Raw genomic sequence first — 27,861 nt, 5'->3', positions numbered from 1 at the left:
TTTTAGGCCAGCATAGAAAGTGATGGGCTTCACTATGACATTGTCATGCTTTTCTGTCATTGTGTTCTTGCTTTTCTCCCTCCTCCAGCCCTCCCTACTTCCACAGCCCCCGTGACTGGACCTCTAGATCCCCACAAATGGTCCTCCCTTCTGCTTCATGTCACTGATCCATTACCTTCTCCCATCATTCTTAAAAGCTCTCCTTCTCATAGTCTACTCTCTTCACACATACACACACTTAAATCTGGATTACATACATGGTATCAGATGTGGTCTTTGTCTTTCTGAGTTTTGCTTATTTCACTTAACATAATGATCTCCAGTTCCATTCATTTTCCTGCCAATGTCATGATTTCATTTTCCTTCATGGCTGGAAAAATCCAGCGTGTAGATTACCATGCTTTCTTTATCCATTCGTCTGTCTACATATGTCTGTATATGTGTCTGTGTGAGTGCACATGTATATGTGGGTAGGGATGAGTGCACCTGTCTCGTGAGTGGAAGCTGAAGAGCGTCAGATGGCCTCCTCCGTCACTCTTTGTACTCCTTCGGGGTAGGGTCTCTAACTGAACTTGCAGCTCATGCTTTCTCAGCCCCAGTCATCTTCCTGTTCCCACCTCTCTTGGAGCTGTGTTTATGAGCATGTATAGGATGCTCAGCTTGTTAGGTAGATACCGGGACCCAAATTCCAGTCTCTTGACTGAACAGCAAGCATTCTTTTGTTGTTGTTGTTATTTTGATTTGTTCTTGTTTTGATTTTTGAGACAAGAGTTTCTCTGTGTAGCTCTCGGTGTCCTGTAACTCACTCTGTAGACTAGGCTGGCTTTGAACTCACAGAGATCCACCTGCCTCTGCCGCCGAGTGCTGGGATTAAAGGTGTGTGTCACCACCTCCTGGCCAGCAAGCATTCTTAACTGAAGAGACAACTCTCTAGCCCCTTTGTTTTTTGAGGAACTTCCACACTGACTTGTCAGGTTTGAAAAGTAGCTAATAATACTCTCTTTTATCTGCATATTATTTTATGTCTGTGTGTGGGGCATGGGTTGTATGCTCACAGGAGTGCAGGTGCCCACAGAGCCCAGAAGAGGGCATCAGATCCCCTGGAGCAAGGGTTCGGGCCATTGTGAATGCTGACCTGAGTGCTGGGACCCAAACCAGACCCTCTGCAAGAGCAGCCATTTCTTAACCAGCCCCAGGTCATCTCTAAGCAGTTCAGTTGATGCGCATGCTCATCCTAAAAATGATCTGCTGGTATCAGCAATGTGTTTTCACCTGTGCAGACCCATTTGCATGCTAAGTTCTTAGAAATGAAGTTCCCGGTCAGAAGGTACATACATCTTATGTATGTAATAGCTGTTGCTAGGTTGCTGCCCGTAATGGCGTACACAGCTGTCAACAGTGGTTGAGTGTACTGCATTCACATAAACCCTGCGGGTATACACTGTGTCTTCTTACCAGTGTCATTTATTCTTAATTTGCACTTGTTTCTCCTCATGAGTAATTTATTTTTATAGAGAATTTTTATATTGCATTATCACAGTAAATTGCACAAATCTTAGGTATAAAAGTCAATTAAATATACACATATAGACACAGACACCCACATATAATCACAATCCAGTTCAGTATATAGAATGTTTTCCACAAGTCCCCTTGTGTTTCATTGGATCTTGAACCTGAGGTAAATGGAAGTATTTGTTCTTTTCTTCACTTTCCCTCCTTCTTTTTTTTTTTTTTTTTTTTTTTGGAGCCTGTCCTGGAACTCGTTCTGTTCTGTAGACCAGGCTGGCCTTGAACTCAGAGATCCGCCTGCCTCTGCTCCTTAGTGCTGGGATTAAAGGTGTGTGCCACCACTGCCCAGTGTGTCTTCAGTTCCTTTAAATTCATAGTATTCATGAGGTTGCTTCATAAAATTGAGTCTATTAGTAATAATTTTGTTATTATAGTGCAACCCCAGATTGTATCAATATACCACAGTTTAATCAACTATTTTGTGGATAGAAAAATAGATCATTTACAAATTTTGACTATGTACACCTGCCTCAAGTGCATTTGTCCCTACACAAATCCACATGCACATAATTAAAATAATAAAAATAGATCTTTAAAGCTGATTCTACATAGCAGTTTTTGTTGAAATATTGTAATTCTGATTACTTAATACCATTTTAAAAAACAAAATATAGCCAGTTGATATTGAAAAGATTTCAAAATAGTGGTTGTGTTGCATGAATAGTTAAGCCTCTTTGAGCTCATTAGACTGTTATTAATATATATGAAATATAGATGCTCTTCTTTATGTGAAGTTTAAATTGAACCTATAAAGGCTGATTAAATACACTCTGATTTTTTAAATAAAGTTTTATGACTTCACAGGTTTTGTATCTGGATTGAACAAAGATGGAATCGAAGCAAAATTACAAGGTTAGATGTATTGATTAATTCTGTCAGAATATTTGCCCTTATATAGTATGTTAACTTGGTTAGTTTGGGTTTTGTTTTTAAAATGACTCTGATCTTTGAAAGCATTACTAATAAACACTTTATTTTCCTTTTTAAGCTTAATTTTAATTGAAAATATAATCCTAGATTTATTGTGGGGTTCTCATCCCGATCTGTGCAATATTTCCTTTTCAAATTTTAACTTTTTAAGATTTAACTTTAATGTATTTCATTACCTGTCTTTAATTATAAAAATTCAATAAGCACTTATTATAATTAAACATTATTATGTTTTCATTGTGTTGAGACTTTCAGTAAAAACAATGAATTTTGAATCTACTAAAAATGTTAATTTTAATTTGTTCTCTGAATATTTATATATGGCAAATAAAAATACAGAGATAAGGGTAAAGTAATAAATTGCTCACTTGAAGAATAAATATGTTGCTGGGTGTGGTGGCATATAATCTTTTATTCAAGAAGAAGATGCAGAAGGATGATGGTGAGTGTGAGGCCTGCCTGCTCAATAGTGAGTTCCAGACAGACAGGCCTACATAGTGAGACCCTATCTCAAAACAACAAAAAAAGAATAAATATGTTATTGAACATGGTGTTAAAATATATTTATAAAATAGTTATATTATTCTCTTGAACCATTTTGTAATTGAAAATTTTGAATTAAATAGTACATTTATGATAATGATAAATTGCACATAAGAAATCAGATAGGTAAAATTATATCTTGCTCTAGTCTGACAACTTTAATGTTTAATTTTCTGTTAAGTTAGCATAATCACTGTTCATGTTTGCCTTATTTTCCATTATTAATTGATACAATGAGTTTTGTCTATGTAGAAGGGTATCTGTTTATTTTATACATTAATAAAACGCCGTGGTTATAGGAGAGGAAAATAGGTTTTTGTTTCTCATTCATTGCAAGGCCCATGGACCACACCCCTATAACAAAAGGTTGAAACATAGTAAATATTTAATCAAAGTCTTACCTGTCGTGGGAGCCTTTGGAGATGAAGCCCTCAAGAACTGCTGCTTGATAAAGAAGTGGATAGCTGTGATGTTACATGACTGAATAAAAGGCTGTCGTCTATGCACATGAGCATGAGGAACACAGCATGCCCTGTGCCCTTCGAGTTCTCTTGGCCTCCCTGTGTACCGTTTCTTCCCCCTGGATATGGCGTCGGACTCCTCTGGAATGAAGGTTTTAGGAACTTCTCTTAGGAATGTGGGTTAGGACAGAGGCTGCTCTGTGACTGTGCTTTCCACAGAAAGGCAGTGGAATGTCTGATTAACTGTTCTGAGGCTGGGACTTAGTGTTTTCTGAGTCCTGACATTTCCCTTGGAGGTCTGCCTTAAATCTCTTAGGATGGCCAGTAGCACAGGGTATGCTGTTTCCTAAATGGTTATGTGTCTTGGTCAGTCGCCTCTAGGAACTGTACAGAAGCTTAGAATAAAACGCAGTTTCACAGAGCCTGCAGAAACAGCATGAGAGCCCTTGTCTGTTCCTCTGACTTCTGCTCCTGTCGCTTTGCCCAGTTTATCTTTCTGTGTCCAAACTGGCCCTTCTTTGTTAATTACACCATGCTCATTCTCACTCAGGCTTTTTTTCTCTGTCTGTTCCTTGCCCTCAGAACATTGTCAAGTGTTTTACATGGCTTGTATCTTACTTATTTAAGTCTCTATTCAAATATCAGTTGTCAGAGAGCTCTTCCTTATTGCTTTATTTAAATCTATCTTTACTTAAAGATGAAATGACTTTCATATTGTGCTTGTTACTATCTTTCTTGTTCTTGGAGAAGATGTCTTTATTGTGAAGATTAGGGATATCTTTATTTTATACAGAAATTATATTGCTAAATAAAAATGCATACAGACTTTAGGTAAGAACTTAAAAAACATTATTTTTAAAACCTTTCTCAGCTTTAGTTTTCCTCATAGTAGTTTTCAATACCAAAACTGTATTATTTGTGTATTGATTTTTTTCACTAAAATGCAAGTTCTCCATATGGGATCATTACCGTCCACTTCTATAAACTTAAACCTGAGAGTGGGGCTCAGCATATAGGACAGTAAGAATCTTCCTTGATTGAGTGACTAATTAGTGAGTAGTGAACTAATTTTAACTTAATATGGATAACTAAGAGAATTAAAAATATTTGAAAAGCCATAGTTATCAGATGTGTTAAAGTGTGTCAAGTTGTCTACATGACACTAATCTTTGTAAGGGATGTAAGGGCTTCTTATGAGTTGTCCCTTTATTTAGGACTGGGCATTGCTCACTCTGCTCTGAGCTGCCTCCCTTCTGGGCTGTTGCATGGGACAGTGAGAACAGTAAGTGGTAGGCTATAATTAGAAATAATTTACTGGTTCCCATCAATTAATTGCAGCTTCCTATTTAGAGATTTCTTCAGGTACACATGGCAGCTTCTCCAGAGAAATAGAAGTAAATAACTAAAAGCATCAGCTAGAAAAAAAAATAAGTGATTGTTTCAATAAAGTGGCAAACAGGAAGAGAGGGAGGGAAGACTGGTGAGTTTGAGAGCAAACTTCACTGAACTCTTTGACTCTATACTTCTGAAGCAAGAGAATGGGCAGTGAGTGAGGTCCATAAACAGCACACAAAACCTTATAAAGGCAGCTATGAAAACTTAGGCTGGCAAGGAGGAAGGCAGTAATGGCCTCTTCTGCTAAGGCCAGCTGGAGTCACCTCAAATCATTGTTCCTGGCTCAGAGGCACTCAAGAAGTGTAGAGAGCAACTGTAGCTAGAGTTTTCCTGCCTGTCCCATAGTCAGGACAAATCTCTGTCACCTGCCAGTCCCACAGCCGCTCAGACCCAACCAAGTAAACACAGAGACTTATATTGTTTAAACTGTTTGACCTAATGGCTCAGGCTTCTAGCTATCTAGTTCTTACATCTTAAATTAATCCATTTCTATAAATCTATACCTTGCCACGTGGCTTGTGGCTTACCGGCATCTTCACATGCTGCTTGTCATGGTGGTGGCTGGCAGTGTCTCCCCCCACCTTCCTGTTCTCTCAATTCTCCTCTCTGTTAGTCCCACCTATACTTCCTGACTGGCCATTGGCCAATCAGTGTTTTATTTGTTGACCAATCAGAGCAACAGATTTGACATACAGACCATCCCACAGCAAGCAACCTATGGCTCATGATGCTGAAAGTTAAGATGTTAATGAGACATGCCATGAATGAAGTAGTATGTAGAACTGTGTGCAACAGATAGAGCATGCCCTGGGTTCCACTCTGCAAATGAGGCAGACAGCCCTAAGCCTCTGTGAAGTTAGGCAATGGAGCTGCTACACTTTCTCCCTCTCCAGCCTGCTTCGTCCTTGAAGTATGTCTTTACTTAAGTTCTGTTGCTTTTCTTGCTCTTATCTGTGGGAGCCCATTCTAGGGTTCCTCGTAGCTTTACCCAGCAGTTTCGCATAGAGGATGATTAGGACCACGGGCCTGAGTGCAGGTGTCTGAGATGGTCTGCACTTGGCTGTGCTGGGGAGGAGGTCTTTTGCTCCACCCCTTGGCATCTCTATAAAAACCCTGGGGCAGAGATAGTCGGGGCCCGTTGGAATAGGTTCCAGGCCCTCTCGAGGCTATCCTTTATTTTCTACCTGTTTATCTCTGCAAGATTCTCCACTATAAATCCTTCTATCTAATATTTCCTGCTGCTCACACTCAAGAAAACTCTGGGGAGCTATGGGGTTGATGGGTAAACGCCCCACACCTATCTACATGGCTCTGTGCACTTCTTTGATCTGGAGCAGAAGGACCTGGAACTACTCAGGAGGTGCCCTTTTAATCCTGGTATCAGCCAGTATTTTGTTTTTGTGTTATTCTATCTTTGATAAAAGTTTAAAGGAGTAGCCAGATGGTGGTGGCACATACCTATAATCCCAGCACTCGGGAGGCAGAGGCAGGGGAATCTTTTCAAGACCAGCCTGGTCTACAGAGTGAGTTCCAGGACAGCCAAGGCTACACAGAGAAACCCTGTCTTGAAAAACAAAGTTTAATGGAAAGAAACAAGTCATAATGGAGAACAGATAGTAAAACAGTTCCTCAGACCTGGAACAAGTCATTCAACTTCACTTCTCTAGTTTCCTAATGTGTATATGGAAGTAATATTTTCTCATACTTTATTTTATAATTGTTAGAAGTAACAAAAGTAATATATATTATAATTTATATATATAATTTATATATATATAAGTATATATAATTTATATATATAAAATTTCAAATGTTCCAAGTGTTGAATGGTATTTAGCATATTAATTGAATGTTATATTTCAAGTTTTTTTTAATGTGTATGGGTGTTGGTTTTTTTTTTTTTTTACATGCATTTCAAGTTTTTTTCTTGGTTTTTAAAAGACTCAGTTCTTCCAGAAAAGTTATGCTATAGCACATATCTTTAACATATCTAATAGTAAATCTCTATTTTCATTTCTTCCTTATTTTACTAAACTTAAAATGTGTTTTCTATAATTGAACAGAATTATGTTTGAAGAATCTGAAAGATTTGTCATCACTAGACTTGATAAAAATGGATGAAGATGTTTTTTTCAAACCAACAGGTATTTTTCCTTATGATGTCACTGAGTTAAATGCTTGCTAAGACTAAAATTTTGTTTTACTAAAATTTAGACAACAGTAAAACTAGATTGTGATCTTCGTTTTCAATAGCATATCATCATTTTTAGCTGTAAAGCGTCAGTTCATAGGAGTCCCTTTTGAAACTACAGCTTCTTGACACAAGACCTCACTGATTCTGGTAATTCTCGGCAGAGGGTTTGAAGTCTTTAGGCTGGTTATAACTAGTACAAATAACCTTTGCTATTTGAATGCTCAACCATGATTATCTGAGTGGCTATGTAGGTTCCTCTGTGCAGGAAAGTAACATCCCCTTCTGCCCATGGAGGTTTGTTGACAGGGCTGTGAGCTGTGTGTAAGCTGGAGTCCTTTGTCCTCCAGGCACAGGAAGGTACCTCTCTGCTTCTGCAGTGCTTGCCCGTGGTGCACTGTGTGATTTCACTACAGCCTTGATTCTAAAGACACACATGCACATTGCACAGCCCATGATGTCACCCCATGCAACACTCACAGCCTTAAAACACCTCAGATGTGAGACTTACATGTTACAAAATGTTTCTTTATTTACAAAATTTATGCTCTTATAAAAATACAGTTAAATTATGAAAAGAAATACTTTTAATGTTTTAAGAGGGGGAGGCATGGGGTGTCATGACAGTCTGTGGGACGGTCACCAGCCCTTCTTGCGATGCTGTTTCTCAATGTGGAGCACTGAGCCCTGCCCAGATGCCATGCTTTCCTGAGCTCCCTCCCTCCCTGGCTTCTCACTCACTCCCTCTCCAGTCTCCTTCTCTCTGCCTTTCCCTTTTTTCTCAGCTTAGTTTTGTTTAGAAAAAGAATTAAAGAGGGAAAGTGTTTCATAGTTTTTAGGATTTAGAGTTAGAACTGATTTTGGAGGAATATATTGACTTCATTATTTAAATTAATCATTGTAATTAAAAGTATATGGAATTTTTAATAAAATTCATAATTATTGACTTTTGGTATGTATCCTTCTATTTTTGATGAACATTTTACATATTTGTGGCCATATTCTAGGATGTAGAGTTTGTGTCATGCTTCATTTATAGCCAGTGTAAAGTTAGAGTTTACTGCTGAGTCTCAGCCTTGTGTTTTAACCCTTTCCTATTTTTTTTTTCTGGGCCTTTATTGGCTTCTGTGTTCTTGAGTGTCTAATCAGAGGGACCATGAGAATTTCTAATGTAACTTCCCTGCCTACTCTTCGATATTTTACTATCATAAAAAATTCATGTTCTCACTATCATTTTTCTGTTTTATTGTTATCATTATCTGAGTTCTTTTGAGACAGGAACTGGAACTCACTCTGTTGACTAGGCCAGCCTAGAGCTTGAAGCAGTCATCCAGCCGGTCCTTCTGAATGCTGAGATCGCATGCCTAGCTTCTCACAGTGTCCCTCGACACCACTGAAACCATCCTTTTTGCTATTAAACACATCTAATAAATGATCACGTAATATTTTTCTTCCTCAGTGATCAGTGAATGCTACCTGACTTTATCTCCTGGACACTGCTGTGTCTGTTCTCCTGATTCTAACAGTGCCTTCTTGACCTTTCTGCTTGTGGAGGCTTCAGACTGGGATCTGTTTCAGTTTATGCTTCCATTCTTTTTAAATACAATTCACCTTCACAGACGCCTTATGATTACTTTATATAAGTCATTAAGAATTGCAGTTTTGTGTGTTGGCAGCAGCAAAGCTGGACAGGAAACGTGGCTCTGTGCTGCCGTGTGCAGCAGCTCAAGGAGCTCCCAGAGACCTTTCTGCTCAGACAAAGCAGTGTTGTTGACTTTTACTACAGAAGAGGATATCAGGACAACAGTTGTTACATAGGTTTAGACATGACATTAAGGGAAAGAGAAAGGATAATACGCATAATACGTGGACATGTGTTCCTCAAAGAGAGTCTCACTTAAGTGTCTTTTGTTACTTTGTTGAAAAGATTTTTTTCTTTTTTTTGGTTTTGGTTTTTCAAGACAGGATTTCTCTGTGTAGTCTTGACTGTCCTAGAACTCACTCTGTGTATCTGGCTGGTTTCAAAGATCCCCAGCCTCTGCCTCTGCCTTCCTCTGCTGGGATTAAAGGTGTGCACCACCAGAGCTTGTTGAAAAGATTTCTAAGGAACTTTTTCCCTCCTATTTTTCTTCCTTTTTGGTAAGATAAGTCATAGGGTAGTCTCACAGGTCACAAGAATCAAAGGAATCTTTTGGATTTCAGCCCTACCCAGGTAAGATATTCTATTAGTTCTCTGAGAGTTTATAAATGATAGCTGTATTTCTGTTAACTGGTTTAGTTGACTTTGGCAGACTGCTATTTCCTAATTATTTAGACTGCCATTAATGTAGATAGCGGTCCCTAGCTGCTGTTTCTAACTAGTTTCTTTGGGTTTTTAAATTGTTTTGTTTTGAATGCTGAAATTACAGGGTTTTTTTTTTATGAATTCTTGTTCCTTCATGTTACTAATATCTCATTTTATCTGCTAGAGTTTATTATTTTATATATAAATTTTATCTGTATATTCTAATAATGTGCTTCATAGAGTTTTTGTTTTCTAATTTGTGGTCACAATACTCAGATATTTGGATAGTTTTATCTGTTAGCTTAACAAGGTTTTTTTCCTATTTTAAGAGAGATTAGTCATTTAAAAACAGCTGGTATCTGTAAGAAGCTTGGCAGTCATTCAGTTGGGATGGAGATCATCTGTGGAGGGAGGAAATAAAAGGAAAGAATGCCAGGAGGGCAAATTTTAGCTTGCATTGTAATCCTAGGCTCAGTTGGCCAAAATGATGGGAGCTGAGTTGAAGATAAAGTTGTCTGTTGGGGCGGTCTCTTACCTGTACGCCTGCTCATTGTGTCAGTGCACCAGCTGGGAGGCTCTTGTGAAAGTGGGACTTTAGTGTTAACTTCATGGCGATGGATGGATTTGTACAAGTGGAACTGTTGGTCAGTAATATTCCGTGCAGTAAGACATCTGAGAGGTGCATTCTCACAGCTCCCCTGCCTCTGCCCTGCACACTCTACTCTGGACTCTGGACTCACTGCTGTGAGAACGTCTATCCACTGATAACTATATTAGCAAGTTTGCTTTGCACTCCTGTTTACTCCAAAGCCTCTTTCCACTTTGTTCCCATCCTTCAACTTTGGCTTTTTTTTTTTTCATGGTTTCTTCTCTGATGATGATGATGATGATGATTATTTTACCTAAGAAGCTTCATTCCAATTAACAAAGCAACAAATATATGTTTTTCTTAAGTTTTTTTATATTTTGTATTCGGGAGATACTTTATATTAATTTTTGGACAGATGGTGAAAGGACCATTTTTAAATATATTCCCAAAATAACCTTATTCTTGTCGTCACATTGGTCTTTCAGAAGCCCCCTTCCTGACATTGCATTACCTGCATTTTCATTTGCATTCTCAGCAGGCTCCTAGTTAGGACAGTGACTCTGAGCTGGTCTAGCTCCTTCTCAAGCTCTATTTGTTAATTCTGTCCATTTTACAATGTCCTCAATGCCTGTCACTCTGTTGACATGCCAAAAATATTCTCTTCTTTGAGAAAACCTGTGGTTCACATGTAATACTAACTGTTCCCTTAAGACCAGGTTTGCCACTTTGCTTTTCCCAGCTGTTTTCTGTGTATGTTTGTTAGGACTAGAATTCTTCGAGATACTTTTGGACAATTAACAATTAGATCCAGTAGGCTCTGAAGTAAGTTTTATTCCATCCGTTCCTCATCCCTGTTTCACTCATCCTCCCTCCCAACCTCCCTGCTATTTTATTTTTCAAAACAATTTTTTTGAAACTCCAATTTAACTAAAAATATTGCTCAAGCATTGTAAGTGGCCCTGTTTTTTTTGTTTTTTTTGTTTTTTTTTTTTTTTTTACAAATCTGATCCACATTCTGAACTCCTTTGAATGGCCTTAGAAGCTCCCTGGGGCCCTCTAGTTTATTAGTCATCATTTCTTCATTTTAAAAATTAGGCAGTACTTACAAAGTATTAGGTGCTACAACCAAACTTTGAGGCATGTATTTCTATTTTCCTGATATATTAAGACATGTACACATGATCTTCTGCCATGTACTAAGTGAAGATTCAGATTAGGTCAGCTGACTGGAACTCACAGTGATCATCAAGCCATATCGCTTTCTAAAGTAGTCTAAAGATAGTCTTCTTAATTTTTCTGTTTTGATAAATCAACCTTGATTCTCTCCAAGGTCATAATGGCTTTGTTTCCTCTCTGCCAAGTCATATCAATCACTGCGTAAAACTCATTTTTTTTTCTATTAGGTCATCCCATACTGACAGTTCTCTTGGTGTTAATTTCTTCCCTTCTTCAGCTTGTATATAAACATTACTGTTCAGTGTACTTTGTTCTCTAGCTTACCTGTGCTTACATCAACCGTAAGGTCCACAGGTTGTGTTTTCTAGGTTTGTGGGGTGTCTTTGCTCAGGGGTCATTACAAGCACACAGTGCCCATTAAGTAGATGGTAAGAAAATGCTTGTTTAACTGATTTCTTAAAAAGCATGTTGTATCAGCTAATATGGAAATGTTTATTTTTCCATCTTTTCTAACAGAGGCAGGAAGACTAATGGCTTGGTATTATATTACATTTGAGACAGTGAAGAAATTTTGTACAATCAGTGGAAAAGAAACTTTATCCGATTTAGTAAGTTTTCATTAGAAATTAATAATTGTAGAATAAAAATAATATTGGAGAGACAACTGATTTATATATCTCCTATAATTTAAAATGGAATGAGCAGAAAGGAAAATCATTTTAATGGTTATGTCTCTGTAGCTAGAGTTTTCCTGCCTTGCCCACAGTCAGGACAAATCTTTGTCACCCACCAGTCCCACAGCCGCTCAGACCCAACCAAGTAAACACAGAGACTTATATTGCTTACAAAATGTATGGCCGTGGCAGGTTTCTTGCTAACTGTTCTTATAGCTTAAATTAATCCATTTCCATAAATCTATACCTTGCCACGGGGCTTGTGGCTTACCTGCGTCTTCACATGCTACTTATCCTGGTGGCAGCTGGCAGTGTCTCCTTCTGCCTTCCTATTCTCTTCTCCTCTCTGTTAATCCCGCTTATACTTCCTGCCTCGCCACTGGCCAATCAGTGTTTTATTTATTGACCAATCAGAGCAATTTGACATACAGACCATCCCACAGCATGTCTGCCTTTGATCATGAGATAGGGAATATAACTCCAAGGAATACATTATATTTTCATTTGTGTTTCTTATCAAAGCTAAGAAAATTTATATACAAATAGGTGTGGCTACTATTTTACAACTTACAATTTACTTGGTAATGATGCTTGCCTCAGGAGTGCCTCCAAATATAATATGTGAGAAGGATTCCAAGAGAGTATATCATGATATATTAGCAAAGTGTGCCATGAATGAATGACTGAGTCATAACATGACAACATGTTGCTGCAGTGCCCTTAGTCTGCATCCCTATTTTAATTATCAATTAATTACCACAATAAGGTTATTATATTAAAGGCTGCACAGTAAAAATTCTGGTTATTGTTAAGGAGTCATGTGAGTAAACTTGGTTTGTATTTCTGTGTAAATATTAGTTTTCTCTAAGAAGAAGAAGTCAAGATTAACAAATATTCAGTGTCAGCACCATCTGGCTGAGTTTATTGTGTGAGAGATTTAGAACACTTAGTTCTATCTCCCAGAGCTAGTCTACAAATCCAAATTTCTTAGTATGTAAAACATCTTCCCTTTACTAAGTCATTGGGATGGTGATTTGTAAACTACAAAAGGATGAAGAGCAGCCATTACAGTTAATAAGAAGATCAGCATGCACTGAGTGTCTCTCTCTGCACTAAATGGAACATTTGACCTTGTTCATGGCTACAGTCTTACTGATATTATCCTAATGGCTGATCACATTATATCTCACGATGTCTAGCATATAGAAACTTCTAAGGATTTGTCAGTGATAGAATATTTAAAGAAATAAAATGTATAAAGCCGTCTTTAAATTCTGCTTTGCTAACGAATAAAGCCAGAGTGCCCCTGGGCAGCATGAAAAATAAGTAAATTCAGAGAAAGGGGGTAAGAAAAAAGTTTAAAATGCAATTTGTTAAATTGATAAATGCTTAAATTTTATAGATTTCAATGATAGCCAGCTGCAATGAGTTTCTAGATGTGCAGCTGAGGATAAATGAAAAGAGAGCATTGAATGCTTTAAACAGAGACCCAAACCGGATAACGATCAGGTATAGAAATTATATATGCTTTCTATAACTTCAGAGGTTATATTTAGTTAAATAATAAAACACTTTCCATGTGTTTTATTTACAGATTTCCAATGGATGGGAAAATTAAAACAAGAGAAATGAAAGTGAACTGGTAATGAAAATTTATTTTTTTAACATCCTAAAATACTGCATATACATTCATGATTCATATGTATGAGGGTCCCCCCCTTTTATGAGACAGAAATCTCCATATATAGTTCCAGCTGTTGTCAGATCTCACAGTTTAAACGACCATAGCCTCCTGTGTGCCAGGACTGCTGATGTGAGCTACCATGCCAGTTTCTTCTTCAGTTTTAAAATATATTTTTCTTTAATTTAAAAATAATGTGTTTATAGAAAAATAAGGAATCAGAATTTATATGTGAAATTAATTTCCAAGAACTTTTAGACTTTAGTTAAAATAAATTGTGAGTCTGGGGGTGACACTCAGTGGTAGAGTGCTTGCCTAGTTATGCACAGGGCCCTGCCTTCAGCCCCACTACTATGGAAGGGAGGAAGGGAGAGAAAAGAAGGGGAGGAAAGGCAGAGGTGTAAAGAAAGAGATGAAAGAGCATTTTAATTAAAATTTAAAATTTTAATTGTTGGCAGTATATTCTGTGGAGGCAAAGTAGACGAAAGGAATACAGTGTACTTATGCTTCCAAGTCAGCATGAACGAAACATGCGTGGAAATAACTGGCATCATTAAAACATAACTAATAAGCACCAATCCAATAGTCATGGAATTCTAGGAAAGAAAAGTAGTAAAACAAACAAACAAACAAAAAAACCACAAAACAAACCCCCACAAACAAACCCCAAGTGCGTGAATGCACATGTGAGTGGATAACCATTCTGTCAGGAATGGAGAGTTTATATAGAAGAACTGCTGGGTTTATAAACTAAGGTAGACTGTGACCTCTGACTTTTGCCCCGTTTGTAACTGCAAATGCAAAGATTTACTTTTCTGACATGAAAAGTGATTTCTTGGATATTTAGGCCTTGATACTTAGGTCTTTTGATTTAAATGACGTGATTCAAAGTAAAAATTTTTTTGTTTTCTTTTGTTTTTGTTTTGAGACTAAGTCCCTCCCTCCATGTAGCCTTGGCTGTCCTGGAACTTGCTAGTTAGACCAGGCTGGCCTCGTACCTACAGAGAGCTACCTGCCTCAGCCTCCCAAGTGCTAGAATAAAAGGTGTGTGCCACCATGCCTGGCCAGTAAAATGACTTTTTAAACTTAGCTCAGTGAAGCCAGTTAACACAGGATTTTTTTTTTCTTTAGCTAGAGGAAGTTATTCTTTCTTTAGGATATTTTTCAATTTTATCTCCCAGATATTCATAAAAACAGTCTTCTCACTGCAATTCTTCATACAGATCTATGGCTTGGAGCAGAAGTTAATATGTTTTATTAACTATATTTCTGCAGCAATTCAAACAGCTTTGGAGACCTTAGAAGTCATATGACCCAATCTTGTTATCGCACAGATGAGATGACATTCAGATAAGCAGTGGCTTGGCCAAGTGTGTTGCTATGTGGGAAACGAAGCTACAGCTAGAACTCTTAATTTCGTGTTTGTTCCCAGTATACTCTCTCGTATCAACTACTAAGTCAAGTCAAGATTTTTTTTCACAGACATCTGTAGAATACTTTGTTTGTATTTGAAGTGCTTACCAACCCTGCCTTAAGTTAGATAATACGTTATTTTGCAGGTTGGGAAAGGGAAGTCAAAAGTGACCTGCAACAATAATTAAATAAACAGACTCTCAGTACCATGTAGACCAAAGGGGAGAGAAATTCTAAGGAATACTTCAATCAGTCATGCCAAGTCCTGTGTGATAGTGATCTTTAAAAGGAAATAATGAAGTATGTTTTCTCCAGTCTTATTCAGGCACAGCTGGGATGCATTCCTATCCAAGATTTTGCTTTGACACAAGATACCTCGAAAATTTTCAAAAATGGCTCACGAATTGCAAGATGTATGTTAAATCATTAATGGATCTTCATTTTTTCCAGTAAATTAATATAGTATATTTAATATTGGAAACCTTTTTTTCAGGGTTGTCAGATTTTGTGGCTTCCCAGGAAAAGAAATTTGTTGTGCTTTTAAACAGTGTGATTTTAGCTAAATGTTTTAAGTGTAAACTCTGGGAAAACTCTCGGCATGTATCCAAACAGCTGGATAAAATTGGTAGGTACTCAAGACAGACATCTGTCATTGTCTGCAATTTCTTTTATATTTTACTATTAATAATATTATTTTATGATGATTATGTACTTTTAAGGAAAATATGCCTTTGTAGAATACTATGCTTATATTTGAAAAACCAGAGTTTTATTTGTTCTTGCTTAAATAATTCCCAATAAGAGATGGTGAGATGGTTCTGTGGGTAAAGCTGCTTGCTGCCTAGCCTGATGACCTGAGTTCAGTCCTTCAGACCCACATGCTGCAAAACGAGAGCCTGCTCCTCTGACCTCCCCTGTGTGTTTCACACACACAAGTAAATAAATGAATGCAAAACAACCAACTGTTATAAACCATCTGAATAATTAAATTAAGTGCAAAAATACACGAGAAATCTAATTTTAAAGTTCTCAGTTTGAAACTTGTTCTTTAATTGACTTTGTTTTAGTAATTATGTAACTGGAATATCTATTACTTCTGTGATCAATAATTTACTGTGTCACTAGTGACAAGATATAAAACTTTCAAGATCAGATGTATCCTGATTATTTCTGTTTTCAATAATAGCAGGATATCAGTGCCCATTTTAGTGTTTCTGCAGACAGAAGCTTGTTCCTGACTTTCTGTTAGGACCCAGTGTAGGGTACACTTTAAAATACTACAGCATGCCAGTCATAAAAACTGGATCAAGCCGGGCGGTGGTGGCGCACGCCTTTAATCCCAGCACTTGGGAGGCAGAGGCAGGCGGATCTCTGTGAGTTCGAGGCCAGCCTGGGCTACCAAGTGAGTCCCAGGAAAGGCGCAAAGTTACACAGAGAAACCCTGTCTCGAAAAACCAAAAAAAAAATAAAAAAAAAATAAAAACTGGATCAGACTGAAGAATTCTAATGTTTTTCCAGTTTCTTACCTTGACTTTGTTACCCTACTTCCTAAATAAGTAATATTATAAAAAGAGTTATTATCCCAAGATTGACAGCCTCATTAGTTTTGTGACTTTATATGTGTCTTGGGAAAATTAAAAGGTATATAATGGAATCTGGGTGTGGTAGTACACTCCTATAATCCCAGCACTCAGGATACAGAGGCCAAAGAATCAGGAGTTCAAGGCCAACATTGATTATGTAGTAAGTTTAAGGACAGCCTGGACTATTAATAGGTGAGACCCTGTCTCAAAACCAACCAAAGAGCTGGGCATTGTGGTGAATGCCTTTAATCCTCGTTGGCAGAGACAGGCAGTTTTCTGAGTTTGAGGCCATCCTGATTTAGGAAGGAGTTCCAGGACAGCCAGGGCCATACAGAGTAACCTTATCTAGAAAAGCATCACACCCCCCAAAAAACCCTAACTGATGGGAATTGAAGAAACTCCATATGGAGTTTGTTTTCTTTATGGCAAAAGCTAGCCATGTGGGCAAAGAAACTGCCCTTGCCTCACTTGCTGACAGTTACTGTCCAAACTGGACCAGCAGGACACAAGAAAGGCTGCTGCCAAACTTTGCCAAGACAAGGTAGGACAGTCCTTCAGAATTCCTGCTTCACGGGAAAGTCTGTCAGACATTCTAGGCCTGTAGGCCAGAGTTGGATGACCCAACATTGCAGAAGAACTCTGGGTGACTGTCCAGGCAGCCTGATGTCCCTGTCATTAGGTAACATTCCACTCTTCTGTGGTCTTTGATGGAGTTGAAGTCTAAATAGTTACAGTTTTCCTTAGTTATAGGAGAAAGTAAATCAGATACAAAACTTGAGACTCTCCAAGATAAGGTAGATAATTAAGTATTTTTTCTAATTTTGCCAAATGCAAATGGATTAGATAGTGTTACTGTAATTCTCACTTAGTAACTGTTTTTGTTGTATATAATCTCACTATGTTAAAGTTAAACCCTTCCTTTTAAATTAGACAAAAGGGGGAGATGCTGTGGAATAATCCTCTGTACACTGTAAACATTTGTCACTTGAATTGGTTTAATGAAACACTAATTGGCCAGGCAGGAAGTACAGGTGGGGCAACCAAACAATAAATTATGTGATGAATCTTTAGGGATTATCATTTAGCTGGTTTGGGTTCTTTTTTTCAGCGGGGGAGAGGAGCTATAGATCAGACCAAGGTCCTTGTACAAGCTGCACAAGCATTCTACCACTGAACTACAGCCCCAACACCTCATCCCGTTTTTTGCAATAGGATCTGGCTATTATAGCTCAGTCTACTTTGGGGAATTTGTGATCCTTCTGGCTCAGTCTCCTGAGGGTTGGAATTATAAGCATTCACTATCACAAAGCTTTTTTTAAAAAAATAATATTTTCTATATATTTTAGTGTGTGTGTGTGTGTGTGTGTGTGTGTGCGCGCGCGTGCCTGCATAGCCAAAGATTACAGAAGAGAGTGCCAGATTCCTTAGAACTGGAGTTACAGGCAGTTATGAGCTGTCCGACATGAGTGCTAGAGAACAAACCCAGGTCCTCTGGAAGAGCAGTCCGTTCTCTTAACCACTGAACCATCCCTCTAGCCACAGCTCTGTTGTCCAATGAAGATCTCCAGCTGATCTTTTTAATACCACTGTGTTTTGTTTTGTTTTTTGAAACAAGCTCTTATGCTAACGCTCTAGCTGATGTGTGCCTCACTACATTGACCAGGCTGGCCTCTGACTCACAGAAACCTGCCTGCCTCTGCCTCTTCAGTGCTGGGTTAAAAGTGTGGGCCACCACGCTCTGCAAGTCCTGCTTTCTAATTTCTATGAATTCAAAGTCAATGAGGGTGACAGAACTGGCCAAAAATCCCTGGAAACTGGGATAGTGGTGAAAGTAAGATAAAAATAGAGTAGAAATTCCTCCTGGAAAGGTTCAGTACATTATCTCATTGCTGTGTCCAAATAATCGAGGATGACAGTTTAAGAAGGGAAGAGTGTTTTGGTTTGATGGCATGAACTCGCAAAGGGGCAAGGCCTGGCAGCAGGAGGGTGGTGTGGCTGCTCCCCTGCATCTCAGTCAGGAGACGGGGAATGCCGCTGCCTAGCTTGCTTTTTCCCTTTTTATTTGCTTAGGACCCTGGCCTGTGGGACAGTACCACTGCTTTCAGAGTGGGGCTTCCTTCTTCAGTTAAACCTCTCTGGAGTTACTCTCATGGACACGCCCATAGATATGTCCCCTGGGTGGTTTTTATTTTATTTTTGTGTTCAGGGTGTTTTGCCTGCTGGAGGCCAGAGGAGGGTGCTGGGTCCCCTGGGAGCAGCCACGCAGGTGCTGAGGCTTGAACCTCCGGAAGAGCCCTTGCTGCGGCTCCTCCTGGTGACTTCTAATCTAGCCAATAACGGTGAAGATTACTGTCACACTGAAGGCCTAGCAAACTAAATGTCTCAGTCACGGGTAAAGGCAGGCACTCTAAACTGGGAAAGGAGGTTCCGTACAACATTTATAAAATGGCGTTTTATAGACAAATTAGCTAAATGACATCAGCTTTGTTCTGCTTCAGTTACTCTTCTTGCTTTCTAGAGTGCTGTTAGTCTGAGTGTCTGTTGGATTCTGTCTTTCCAGATGTATGAAGCAGCAGTCTGCTTTCACACATGACTCAGTACCGCTGAACATAAAAGAGGAAGTAGTTCTAAAGACCAAACTTGAGATAAACAAGGAATATGAAGGAGTTGTTCATACTAGAAAGTGTGCCTGAAAGAGAGTAAGGAGTGAGATGTCACCAGTGATGCACATTCTAGATGAGGAGGCCTTGTTTGGAATTACACAGTTCTTAAAGTACCCTCTAAACAGGATTTGCACAAATTTATCATAAAACATATGATAGATTCTGAAAGTGTAAACAAATAGAGTAGTCCAAAAGTAAAGTGAATTTGATGTATTTAAGGAACAAAATAAAAGTGAACATGACTGAGGAGTCCTCAGTCAGAGGAGAGGGCAGGAAATTAGATGGAAGCAGTTAGGCTAGGTCAAGTCAGACAGCTAGGAGAATTCAGCTACAGAAACAATGTTGACACTTCATCCAAATGCATCCGAAGTTCTAGGCAGAGACATAAACTGTTACTATGTAGGCTGGGTACAGAAACAGTGAGCTTTATTTTTAAGACAGAAATGCTCAGTGAGTTATAGCTTCATGAACATTCCTATCTTGAATCATGTCGCCTTTGTTTATGATTCAGGTATGAGTATGTTTTCCTGTTGATGTTTGCCATGTTAAGAAATGAATATTAAGGAGTTGTAAATACCAGAGGTTGTCTTCAAAAAAATTACACTTATTTGTGTATGTGAGTGTGAGTGTTTACACACACGCCACACTGCGTATGTGGAGGTCAGAGGACAACTTGATGGAGTTGGTTCTCTCCTACCATGTGGGTCCCAGGCGTCAAACTGAAGTCGTTAGGCTTGGCAGTGAACCCCCTTCACCACCGAGGTGACTGTGTCTAAGGAATGAGTGTGGGAATTTCCCAAGGAGAGTTGAAAATTTGGTACGGAAATAGGTGTGTCATACTTTACATTCAGTAAAACTGAGGGTTGAGTCATTATATAGACCAGGAAGATTGTGTGTTTATATATGTATATATGCATTAGAAGTCTGAATCTTAAAAATAAACTAGTTAGTTTTATGTTCCTATAACAAGACATTGGAAGCTGGGGACTTCTAAAGGAAAGTAGTAATTTATCTTGCATTTCTGGACGTTCAAGAGTGTGGCATTGCCATCCAGTTCTCACTAGTGAGGGTCTTGTGGTGGGTGGCATCAAGATGGCAGGATGTTCATGTGGACGAGATACATGGAAAGACAGGAATCAAAAGGATGGGGGAGATGCCTGGGTTCTTCTTTATGCAACAACCCATTTTTTTTATTTGAATCTGCTCGCTTTGTTCAGCCCCAAGCAGTTCCAAAGCATTAGCATTAATCCATTTAGGAGGGTAGAACCCCAGTGACCTGATTACCTTCCAATAGGACCTTCTAAATCTTCCACCTGCTTATCCCTGCCACATTGAGGGAAAAGAACTTCAGCACACAGTCCTTTGGAGGACACACTCAACAGCACACAAACTGCAGCATTAGATATTTGACTGACTGTTTTAAGGGTTAATTAAGGATGGATTGTTGTGGCCCTCAGGATCGGCACTAGGGTCTCACATGTGCTCTACCACCAAGTACGTACCCAGCTGAAAGGGTTTTTATTAGTGTAGTTGCTTACATTTTGATTCCATCTAAAATGGCTTAAAATTACTCTTTGGTTAATTTTCCACAGGCATATCATTGTCAAATACCATGGTAAATGCAGGTTTGACTTCTTTTAAAAAAATAGAAGAAGCAAATGCAAGAGAAATTGAACTGGTATGTAGTATTCTCTGTTCCCAGTGTTACTGAATTCTATTTGAATTCCGAACCCCACTCTGTATGTCTTCATTTCTGTTAAAACTGTTTGGATGTGGGAGGTGGCTCTGTCGGTAAAGTCCATGTCACACAAGCCTGTGATCCAAGTTCAGAGCTCAGCACCACATCAGAAACTGGACCTAGAAGCACACACCTATAACCCAGCACTTCAGAGGTGAGCGCAGGAAGATACATGACTTGCAGGCCATGTATTCTAGAGGAGCCAGTGGGCACCAGGTACAGTGAGGACCCTGTCTCCTGAAGACCAAGGTGGTGAGCAGTGGAGGAAGACAGCCAGTGGTGACAGTCAAAAGTATTTCAACTACCGATGCCTGGAGTGACAAACCTAGTGAAATGTATAGATTCTAAGAAGTATTTCAATGAGAGTTTCAAGAGTATAATGATAAAATATGTTTAGATTTTAAGCAGACATCCGCCTTTCGGAACCCAGATAAAAGAAGCTGTGATGTATCTACCAAAGTATGAACTTGAAGTGGAGCAGGTGAGTATTCTCTTTCTTTTTCTTTTCTTTCTTTTTTTTTCCCCGGAGCTGAGGACCAAACCCAGGGCCTTGAGCTTGCTAGGCAAGCACTCTGTCACTGAGCTAAATCCCCAGCCCCCTCTTTCTTAAATAATCTGTCTTTTTAAAAGTAAAGCTTTCCATGACTACAACTGAAGCCGAGAATGAACAGTAAGATCATTTTAAAGCATTTTATACTTATTCTTTTTTTTTTTAAGATTGCAAGATATAGTGATACCAAGGCGGAAATACTGGTGACCATTATATTAAGAAACTTTGAACAGCTGCAAACTAAAAGAACAGCACCAGACTCTCACTATGTTACCTTAATCATAGGTGATGCAGATAATCAAGTCGTTTTTAAGCACAAAATTATGTGAGTAATTATGAAATACCTATTTGATTTTATTTTTAAGTGTTTGTATATGAAAATTTTACTATAAGATACAATAATTAGATCACCACATAATCAATTAAATTACAGTTCCCTGGTGTAATAATGGGGCAGGTTTTCCACTTGTCTGTTCAGGAGGGGTGATACGAACTCTGGGTGTGTTGCTCTAGGTCATTCTCTTTAGAATTAGATGGAGATAGTATAAAATCTGTCACCACTAAGAAACTCTGAACAGCTGCCAACTAAAGATCAGCACCAGACTTGTGACAAGAGAACAGATGGCTTCTGGGCCTTCCGATTTTTCTGTTTTTCTTCTTTTATGGCCTTACTACTCTTTGAATACAGTACGCTTTGAATACAGTACTCAATTCAGATTATACCCTCTATCTCCAAATCCTGTTTCTAAATTAACATGTAAACAGCTACTGTAACTCCTTTGTAGGATACAGGCAGTCAGATCAACCATACAAGGAAGATATATCTGTTCTCTAAAGTGCCTTTTATAAGTTTTACTTCAGTGTTTTCTAGATATTTTTTTCCTCACAATGCCATAAGTAAACTTTCAAGATACCAGTTTCTGTGATTGCTAGTTCTTTTTTAGTACTTAATACTCAAAATACTGAGTTCCTTAATATTTGTATAAGATAGGTGCTACCATAATGTACATTTTGTAGAGGAAGAAATTGAAACAGGTCTTAGTCACATATGCCAACATCATGTAGCTAGTTGATAACAAAGGCTACATTGATGCTAACGTCCTCAGGCCAGAGCCTGCATTCGCTCCATTAATACAGTGCTGTGTAGCTAGAGTTTTCCTGCCTGGCCCACAGTCAGGACAAATCTTTGTCACCCGCCAGTCCCACAGCTGCTCAGACCCAACCAAGTAAACACAGAGAATTATATTGCTTTACAAACTGTACGGCCGTGGCAGGCTTCTTGCTAACTGTTCTTATAGCTTAAATTAATCCATTTCCACAAATCTATACCTTGCCACGTGGCTCACCAGTACTTTACATCTTCCTTGTCCTGGTGGCTGCTGCAGGCAGTGACTCCTGCCTTCCTGTTCTTTTATTTCTCCTCTCTTAGTCCTGCCTATACTTCCTGCCTAGCCACGGCCAATCAGTGTTTTATTTATTGACCAATCAGAGCAATTTAACATACAGACCATCCCACAGCACAGCCAAGTGCAGACCATCTCAGACACCTGCACTCAGGCTTGTGGTCCTAATCATCCTCTGTGCAGACCTGCTGGGTAAAGCCACGAGGAACCCGAGAACGGTCTCCCACAGGACATACAGAACATCCCACAGCAGTGCTGAGTTTAGGAATGGCAGAGACTCTACAGCTGGAATCTGCTAATTGTCAGGATACAGGCGGATACAGGGAGATTTCTAAAGGAGCTGCAGCACCAGGATGCTCTTCTCACAGTCCCTGCTCTCCTACAACTAGCCCGGCACACTTAGCGAGACACACCATTGTGCAAATCCATGTTCCTGGGGCATGAGGATGAAATGCGCTCAGTGATTTTTTCTTGTCTGTGTCAGCATTGGACACAAACTCTTTCACACTCAATTTAAAAGATTGGTGAAGTTGTTTCTCACAAAGAAATAGAACTTGTGCAAACCACATTAAAGTGGTATTGACTCAGAAACAGCTCATGTCTTATTAATAATAACTGTATATTTCTGTTTGACTTCAAGTGAGCCAGTGCAGCTTGGGATCAACTACTGCTAAAATAATTAGCTCCATGTGGGTGGTAGCATATGCCATAATCTCATTGCCTCAATCAGGTGACGGCAAGAGGACCAGTAGTTCCAGGGTATTCGTGGTTACGTAGTAGGTTTGAGGGGCAAACAACAAGCAGAAAATCTCCATGCACACTTCATTCTTTCTCCTCACAATCTGGTGAAAGTAGTTTTCAGTATTGTTTACTACTATTGAAGACTCATCTTAAGAAAAGCTCATCCTTGAAATCAATATATTAGTTCATTTAGGGTTTGGATCATGTTAAATTATACATTACTGTTTTTCAGGGATTCTGTTTTGTTAAAAAGTGGAAATTGGGCTAAAAAAATTGATGTGAAGAGAGCTCTTACATCTGAAGATCTTAGCATAAATCTAATTAGTTCTGATTATGGTAAGTTAGTCGAAGTAATGAAGATATCAATATAAAAATGTGACAGCATTTAAAAATTATTTCCTTTATGCTAGCTGGTACAGAAAAATAATAAAGATAATATACGTATATGAGTAAACATTAAGGAAAATTTCATATATATAAATAACATAATTCAATTTTGTTTGTTCACTAATAGATTTCTGTTTTCTAAAATAGTTAAATTTTAATTATAGAATTAAAAAATATTAAGATAAACACATTTTCATTTGTCATTATTTTAATCTTTTCAAAAATATTTGAATTTCCCATACTTCTTAGCTCTAGTGCTATAATAAGATATATAAAATGAAATAAATAGCCTCATGTAAAGACTGAATATGATTTTAATAAGCATTTGCATACATATTTTTCTCTTTCCAGTTGGTCTTGATATTCAGCAGAAATTTACAGTCTTTTACTTAGGACCCAGGAGGTTTGTAAATCAAACAGTTATGCAAGGAAGACTAGAAACAGATATTTCTCATCCTAAACTCTCAGATAGAGCTACTATAGCAGGATCCAGTAAAGGTAATAGCACTATTAATTTCTGCTTTCTATAAAAACGTCAATGTGGCCTAGGAGGAGTGTTTCTACAGGATGACTTCACTCAAATTGTTGGTCTCTGGAATTAAATATTTAGGTTTCATTTAATAATAACGTATTATACTAGTAATATGTAGTAGGAATTATCTCTGATCTTAATATTTTTAATTTGGTATATTAGTTGGGTAACAAATTATTTGATTGGTTTTTACATGCATTATCCCTTTTCATATGCACTTCACTTTTAGGACCATTCTCTGGGGAGATGGCGATGTGTGGGAATCCACATTCTTGGTAAAGCAGACCAGAGTAAAAGTGGATCTAACTTTTTATTGTGATTAATTTTAAACATACAGAAGTGTGTAAAGAATTCCTAGATACTCACTAGTCACCTTAAATAAGAATCAACTCATAGCTTTTACTGTGTACCCAATACCTTGTTTCAGTTTTCTCTTTTTATAATCTGAAACAAATACCAACTAGCACACCATTCCAATGTAAATGTTTCATTATAAGCTTGTAAATGGCAAAGTTTTTAAGGCTATATTTTATACATAAAAATTAATGCCATCCATTACTGAGTCAGTGTTCAAATTACTGTTTCATAGCCATATAAGGAATATACTATCTTGATATTACCTAGGTGTACCATGTTGTCCCCTGAATCCTTTTGGCTTGCCTCTAGTCATTTCAGCAGTTTTCATACTGTGCCCCAATAGGGGTAGCTATTTGAATCCCAGGAAGCTTGTAGTGGAACTTGTTGCTGTATCCCAATGGACAGAGCTAAGCAACACCAGGACTGCTGGCAATAACCATCACAATTATTACTTCATCAAGTGTTCTCCTGAACATAAATCCAAGGGAAGACAACCCAGTGAGGAACAGTCACGTTAGAAAAGAAGGGGAGACTCACAGAACTAGAAAAGACAACTAAAAATTTATGGAGTCAAAGGTTAGAAATAAACTTACCAAGCAAGTAGAAGCCATAGACAGGCTGGATTAGTAATTCTCATACTGATAAGTAGACTTCAAACCAAAATCACTCAGAAACATGTAGATGTAACCAACTCTCTTATTAAATAAGAAACACAGAACCAATGTAAAAGAGAAAGCCAAGAGGTCAGAGCTCAGAGCTAAAATCTCACCCTTCCTCCTGCGGTGGTCCCCTTCCCGAAAAAGAGCTATTTCCCTGTGTGTAAGTCATTTCATAGTCATTCTGCCTTCTCATTGGTTGTAAACCCAAACACGTGACTGCCTCGTCACTGTCTGTATGTACAGCCCCCCAGGTCTTAAAGGCATATGTCTCCAATGCTGGCTGTATCCCTGAACACACAGAGATCTATGGGATTAAAGGCGTGTGCCACCACCGCCACACTCTGTCTATGGCTCTAATAGCTCTGACCCCTGGGCAACTTTATTTATTAACATACAATCAAAATCACATTTCAGTACAATTAGAATACCACCACAGAAACATTTTAACCACATATTAATAAAGGGAACCATTCATCAAGAGGATATAACCATTACACATATTTATGGACTGGATCTTGGGGCCCACAGTTTCTTGAAACAAACAGTAACAACATCAAAGGTCACGTAGGTCCTGACACAGTGATAGTAGGAGACTTCCCTAACTCACTCTCATATCCAGAGAGGCCTTTCAAACTAAAACACAGCAAAGGAACTTAAAAAAAAGAATCATATTACCAGTCAACAGGGCTTAACAGATATCTACAAAATTACTTCACTCCTGGCAAGACCTTGTAAACCTACCTTGAAATACTGGGGAGCTCGCAGGATTCCTGTCAGGCTTCTAGACCTCTGTTAATTTCTGCTGAGGGGGGCTGCAGGAGCATACACTGTCCTGGTGCACCATCTTGTGGCACTGTTTCAAAGTGCAGCTTTCAAAAGACTGATTAAGAGGCTTTATGACCCAAAACCATTTACATGGCCTTTCCTCCTAGTCATCGCATCTTTAAGTGAAGTAAGTGAACTTTTGGGGGGAGAATCAACACTGCTAATATGATTCAGGAGGTGGGATGGTCAAGAGACAAGGTCTGGGAGTTGGCAACAGAGATCAGAATCTCCCCATTTTCTGTGTATTAAGCCCACAGTTTGAGCATATACTCTGCATCTGCTGTGAGATAGGTCCTCACATGCACAGTGGATGTACAGTAGAAGACAGCTAAGGATGATCAGATAGTGGAGGAAAATGTGGAACAGGTAAAAATCCCAAAGTAAACAAAAGCGGACAAAAGAGCAATGGGATAATCCCAGAACGTAATAAAATATTAAAACAGCAACCTCCTAGAAATTAAGCAACATATTGCTACTATAAAATGTACTAACAGGTCATAACCGAAAAGAACAAGAATAGGCACATAGAAGTCAAATCTGTGATTAGATGCACACATGGGAGACAAAGTACAAGCTATGTGAAAGCAAAACAGAGACCAAGGAAACGGACAGAGACAACCCAGGAGCCTAGAGTTGAATAAGTGTTCTAAAAAAGAAAACAAAACAAAATCAGAGGGAAAAGTGGAGAAAAGTTTTGAGACCTACCATGAGGTATAAATCTGCCCATCAGAAAAGAGCACTTCCTGTTAGGATGGATGAAAGAAAATCTGCTAATGAGGCATCATTGCAGCATTTCAAAAGACCGTGAAGAAAGGCAGAACAGCTCAGTGGTGAGAGCTCTTGCTGCCAGCCGGAGAGCGGAGTGTGGTCCATGGGATCCACAGGGCAGGAAAGAAGCAGCGCAGGCAAGTTGTGTACACACACACACACACACACACACACACACACACACACACACACACACACCGTTTTGTTTTTCTAGACAGCGTTTCATGTTTAGCCCTGGGTGTCCTAGAACTCACTTTGTAGACCAGGCTGACCTCGAACTCAGAGCTGCCTGCTTCTGCCTCCCAGGTGCTGGGAGTAAAGGTGTAGGCCACCACACCCCGTCTTAACACTTTTATTTTTAAAGTAGATTTGTAAGGTTAGTAGTCATCTGTATTAGCCAGAAGATGGGGATGTTCCATTATAGTTGTGGTTCTCGAGCATTCTTATCTCTAGTTTCAGAAATAATTACACAGAAGGTCTTATATGTCTTCCACTGTGGTCAACAATGGCTTTATCTTAGTGTTGTTTGTATTTTAAAAGTCAGGCTTAGTTGGGAACACTGTGGTGTAACTTTCTACTTTCAGATGCTACAGATTTTTTATATTATTATTATTACTTTATCAGCAACTGTGTGTGATGGTTATTCTTCACTGTGAACTTGACTGGGTTTACCTTCACCTGGGAAACACATTTCTGGTTTCAGAAAAGTGTATGTCATTGTGTTTGGGTATACGCACGTGAATGCA

At 38.7% G+C, this 27,861-nt stretch overlaps 1 protein-coding gene across 2 annotated transcripts in view; it reads left to right on the top strand.

Annotated features, from left to right (window-relative positions):
* Hfm1 (helicase for meiosis 1) overlaps nucleotides 1-27,861 on the top strand; it is an 89,164-nt gene that overhangs the window by 39,738 nt on the left and 21,565 nt on the right. For both annotated transcript variants that reach the window (XM_037209270.1, XM_028867366.2), the window contains exons 19-30: nucleotides 2,377-2,424; nucleotides 6,965-7,045; nucleotides 11,658-11,749; nucleotides 13,218-13,324; nucleotides 13,410-13,457; nucleotides 15,225-15,322; nucleotides 15,403-15,534; nucleotides 20,748-20,833; nucleotides 21,291-21,374; nucleotides 21,611-21,768; nucleotides 23,820-23,923; nucleotides 24,326-24,472. In XM_037209270.1, coding sequence (XP_037065165.1) covers nucleotides 2,377-2,424; nucleotides 6,965-7,045; nucleotides 11,658-11,749; nucleotides 13,218-13,324; nucleotides 13,410-13,457; nucleotides 15,225-15,322; nucleotides 15,403-15,534; nucleotides 20,748-20,833; nucleotides 21,291-21,374; nucleotides 21,611-21,768; nucleotides 23,820-23,923; nucleotides 24,326-24,472 — 1,185 coding nt within the window. The remainder of the gene's footprint in view (nucleotides 1-2,376; nucleotides 2,425-6,964; nucleotides 7,046-11,657; nucleotides 11,750-13,217; nucleotides 13,325-13,409; nucleotides 13,458-15,224; nucleotides 15,323-15,402; nucleotides 15,535-20,747; nucleotides 20,834-21,290; nucleotides 21,375-21,610; nucleotides 21,769-23,819; nucleotides 23,924-24,325; nucleotides 24,473-27,861) is intronic.

Source organism: Peromyscus leucopus, chromosome 10 (assembly GCF_004664715.2).
Source record: "Peromyscus leucopus breed LL Stock chromosome 10, UCI_PerLeu_2.1, whole genome shotgun sequence".
NCBI classification, from domain to species: domain Eukaryota; kingdom Metazoa; phylum Chordata; class Mammalia; order Rodentia; family Cricetidae; genus Peromyscus; species Peromyscus leucopus.
The sequence above is the reverse complement of the archived record's forward strand: the minus strand, read 5'-3'. Positions and strand labels throughout refer to the sequence as shown.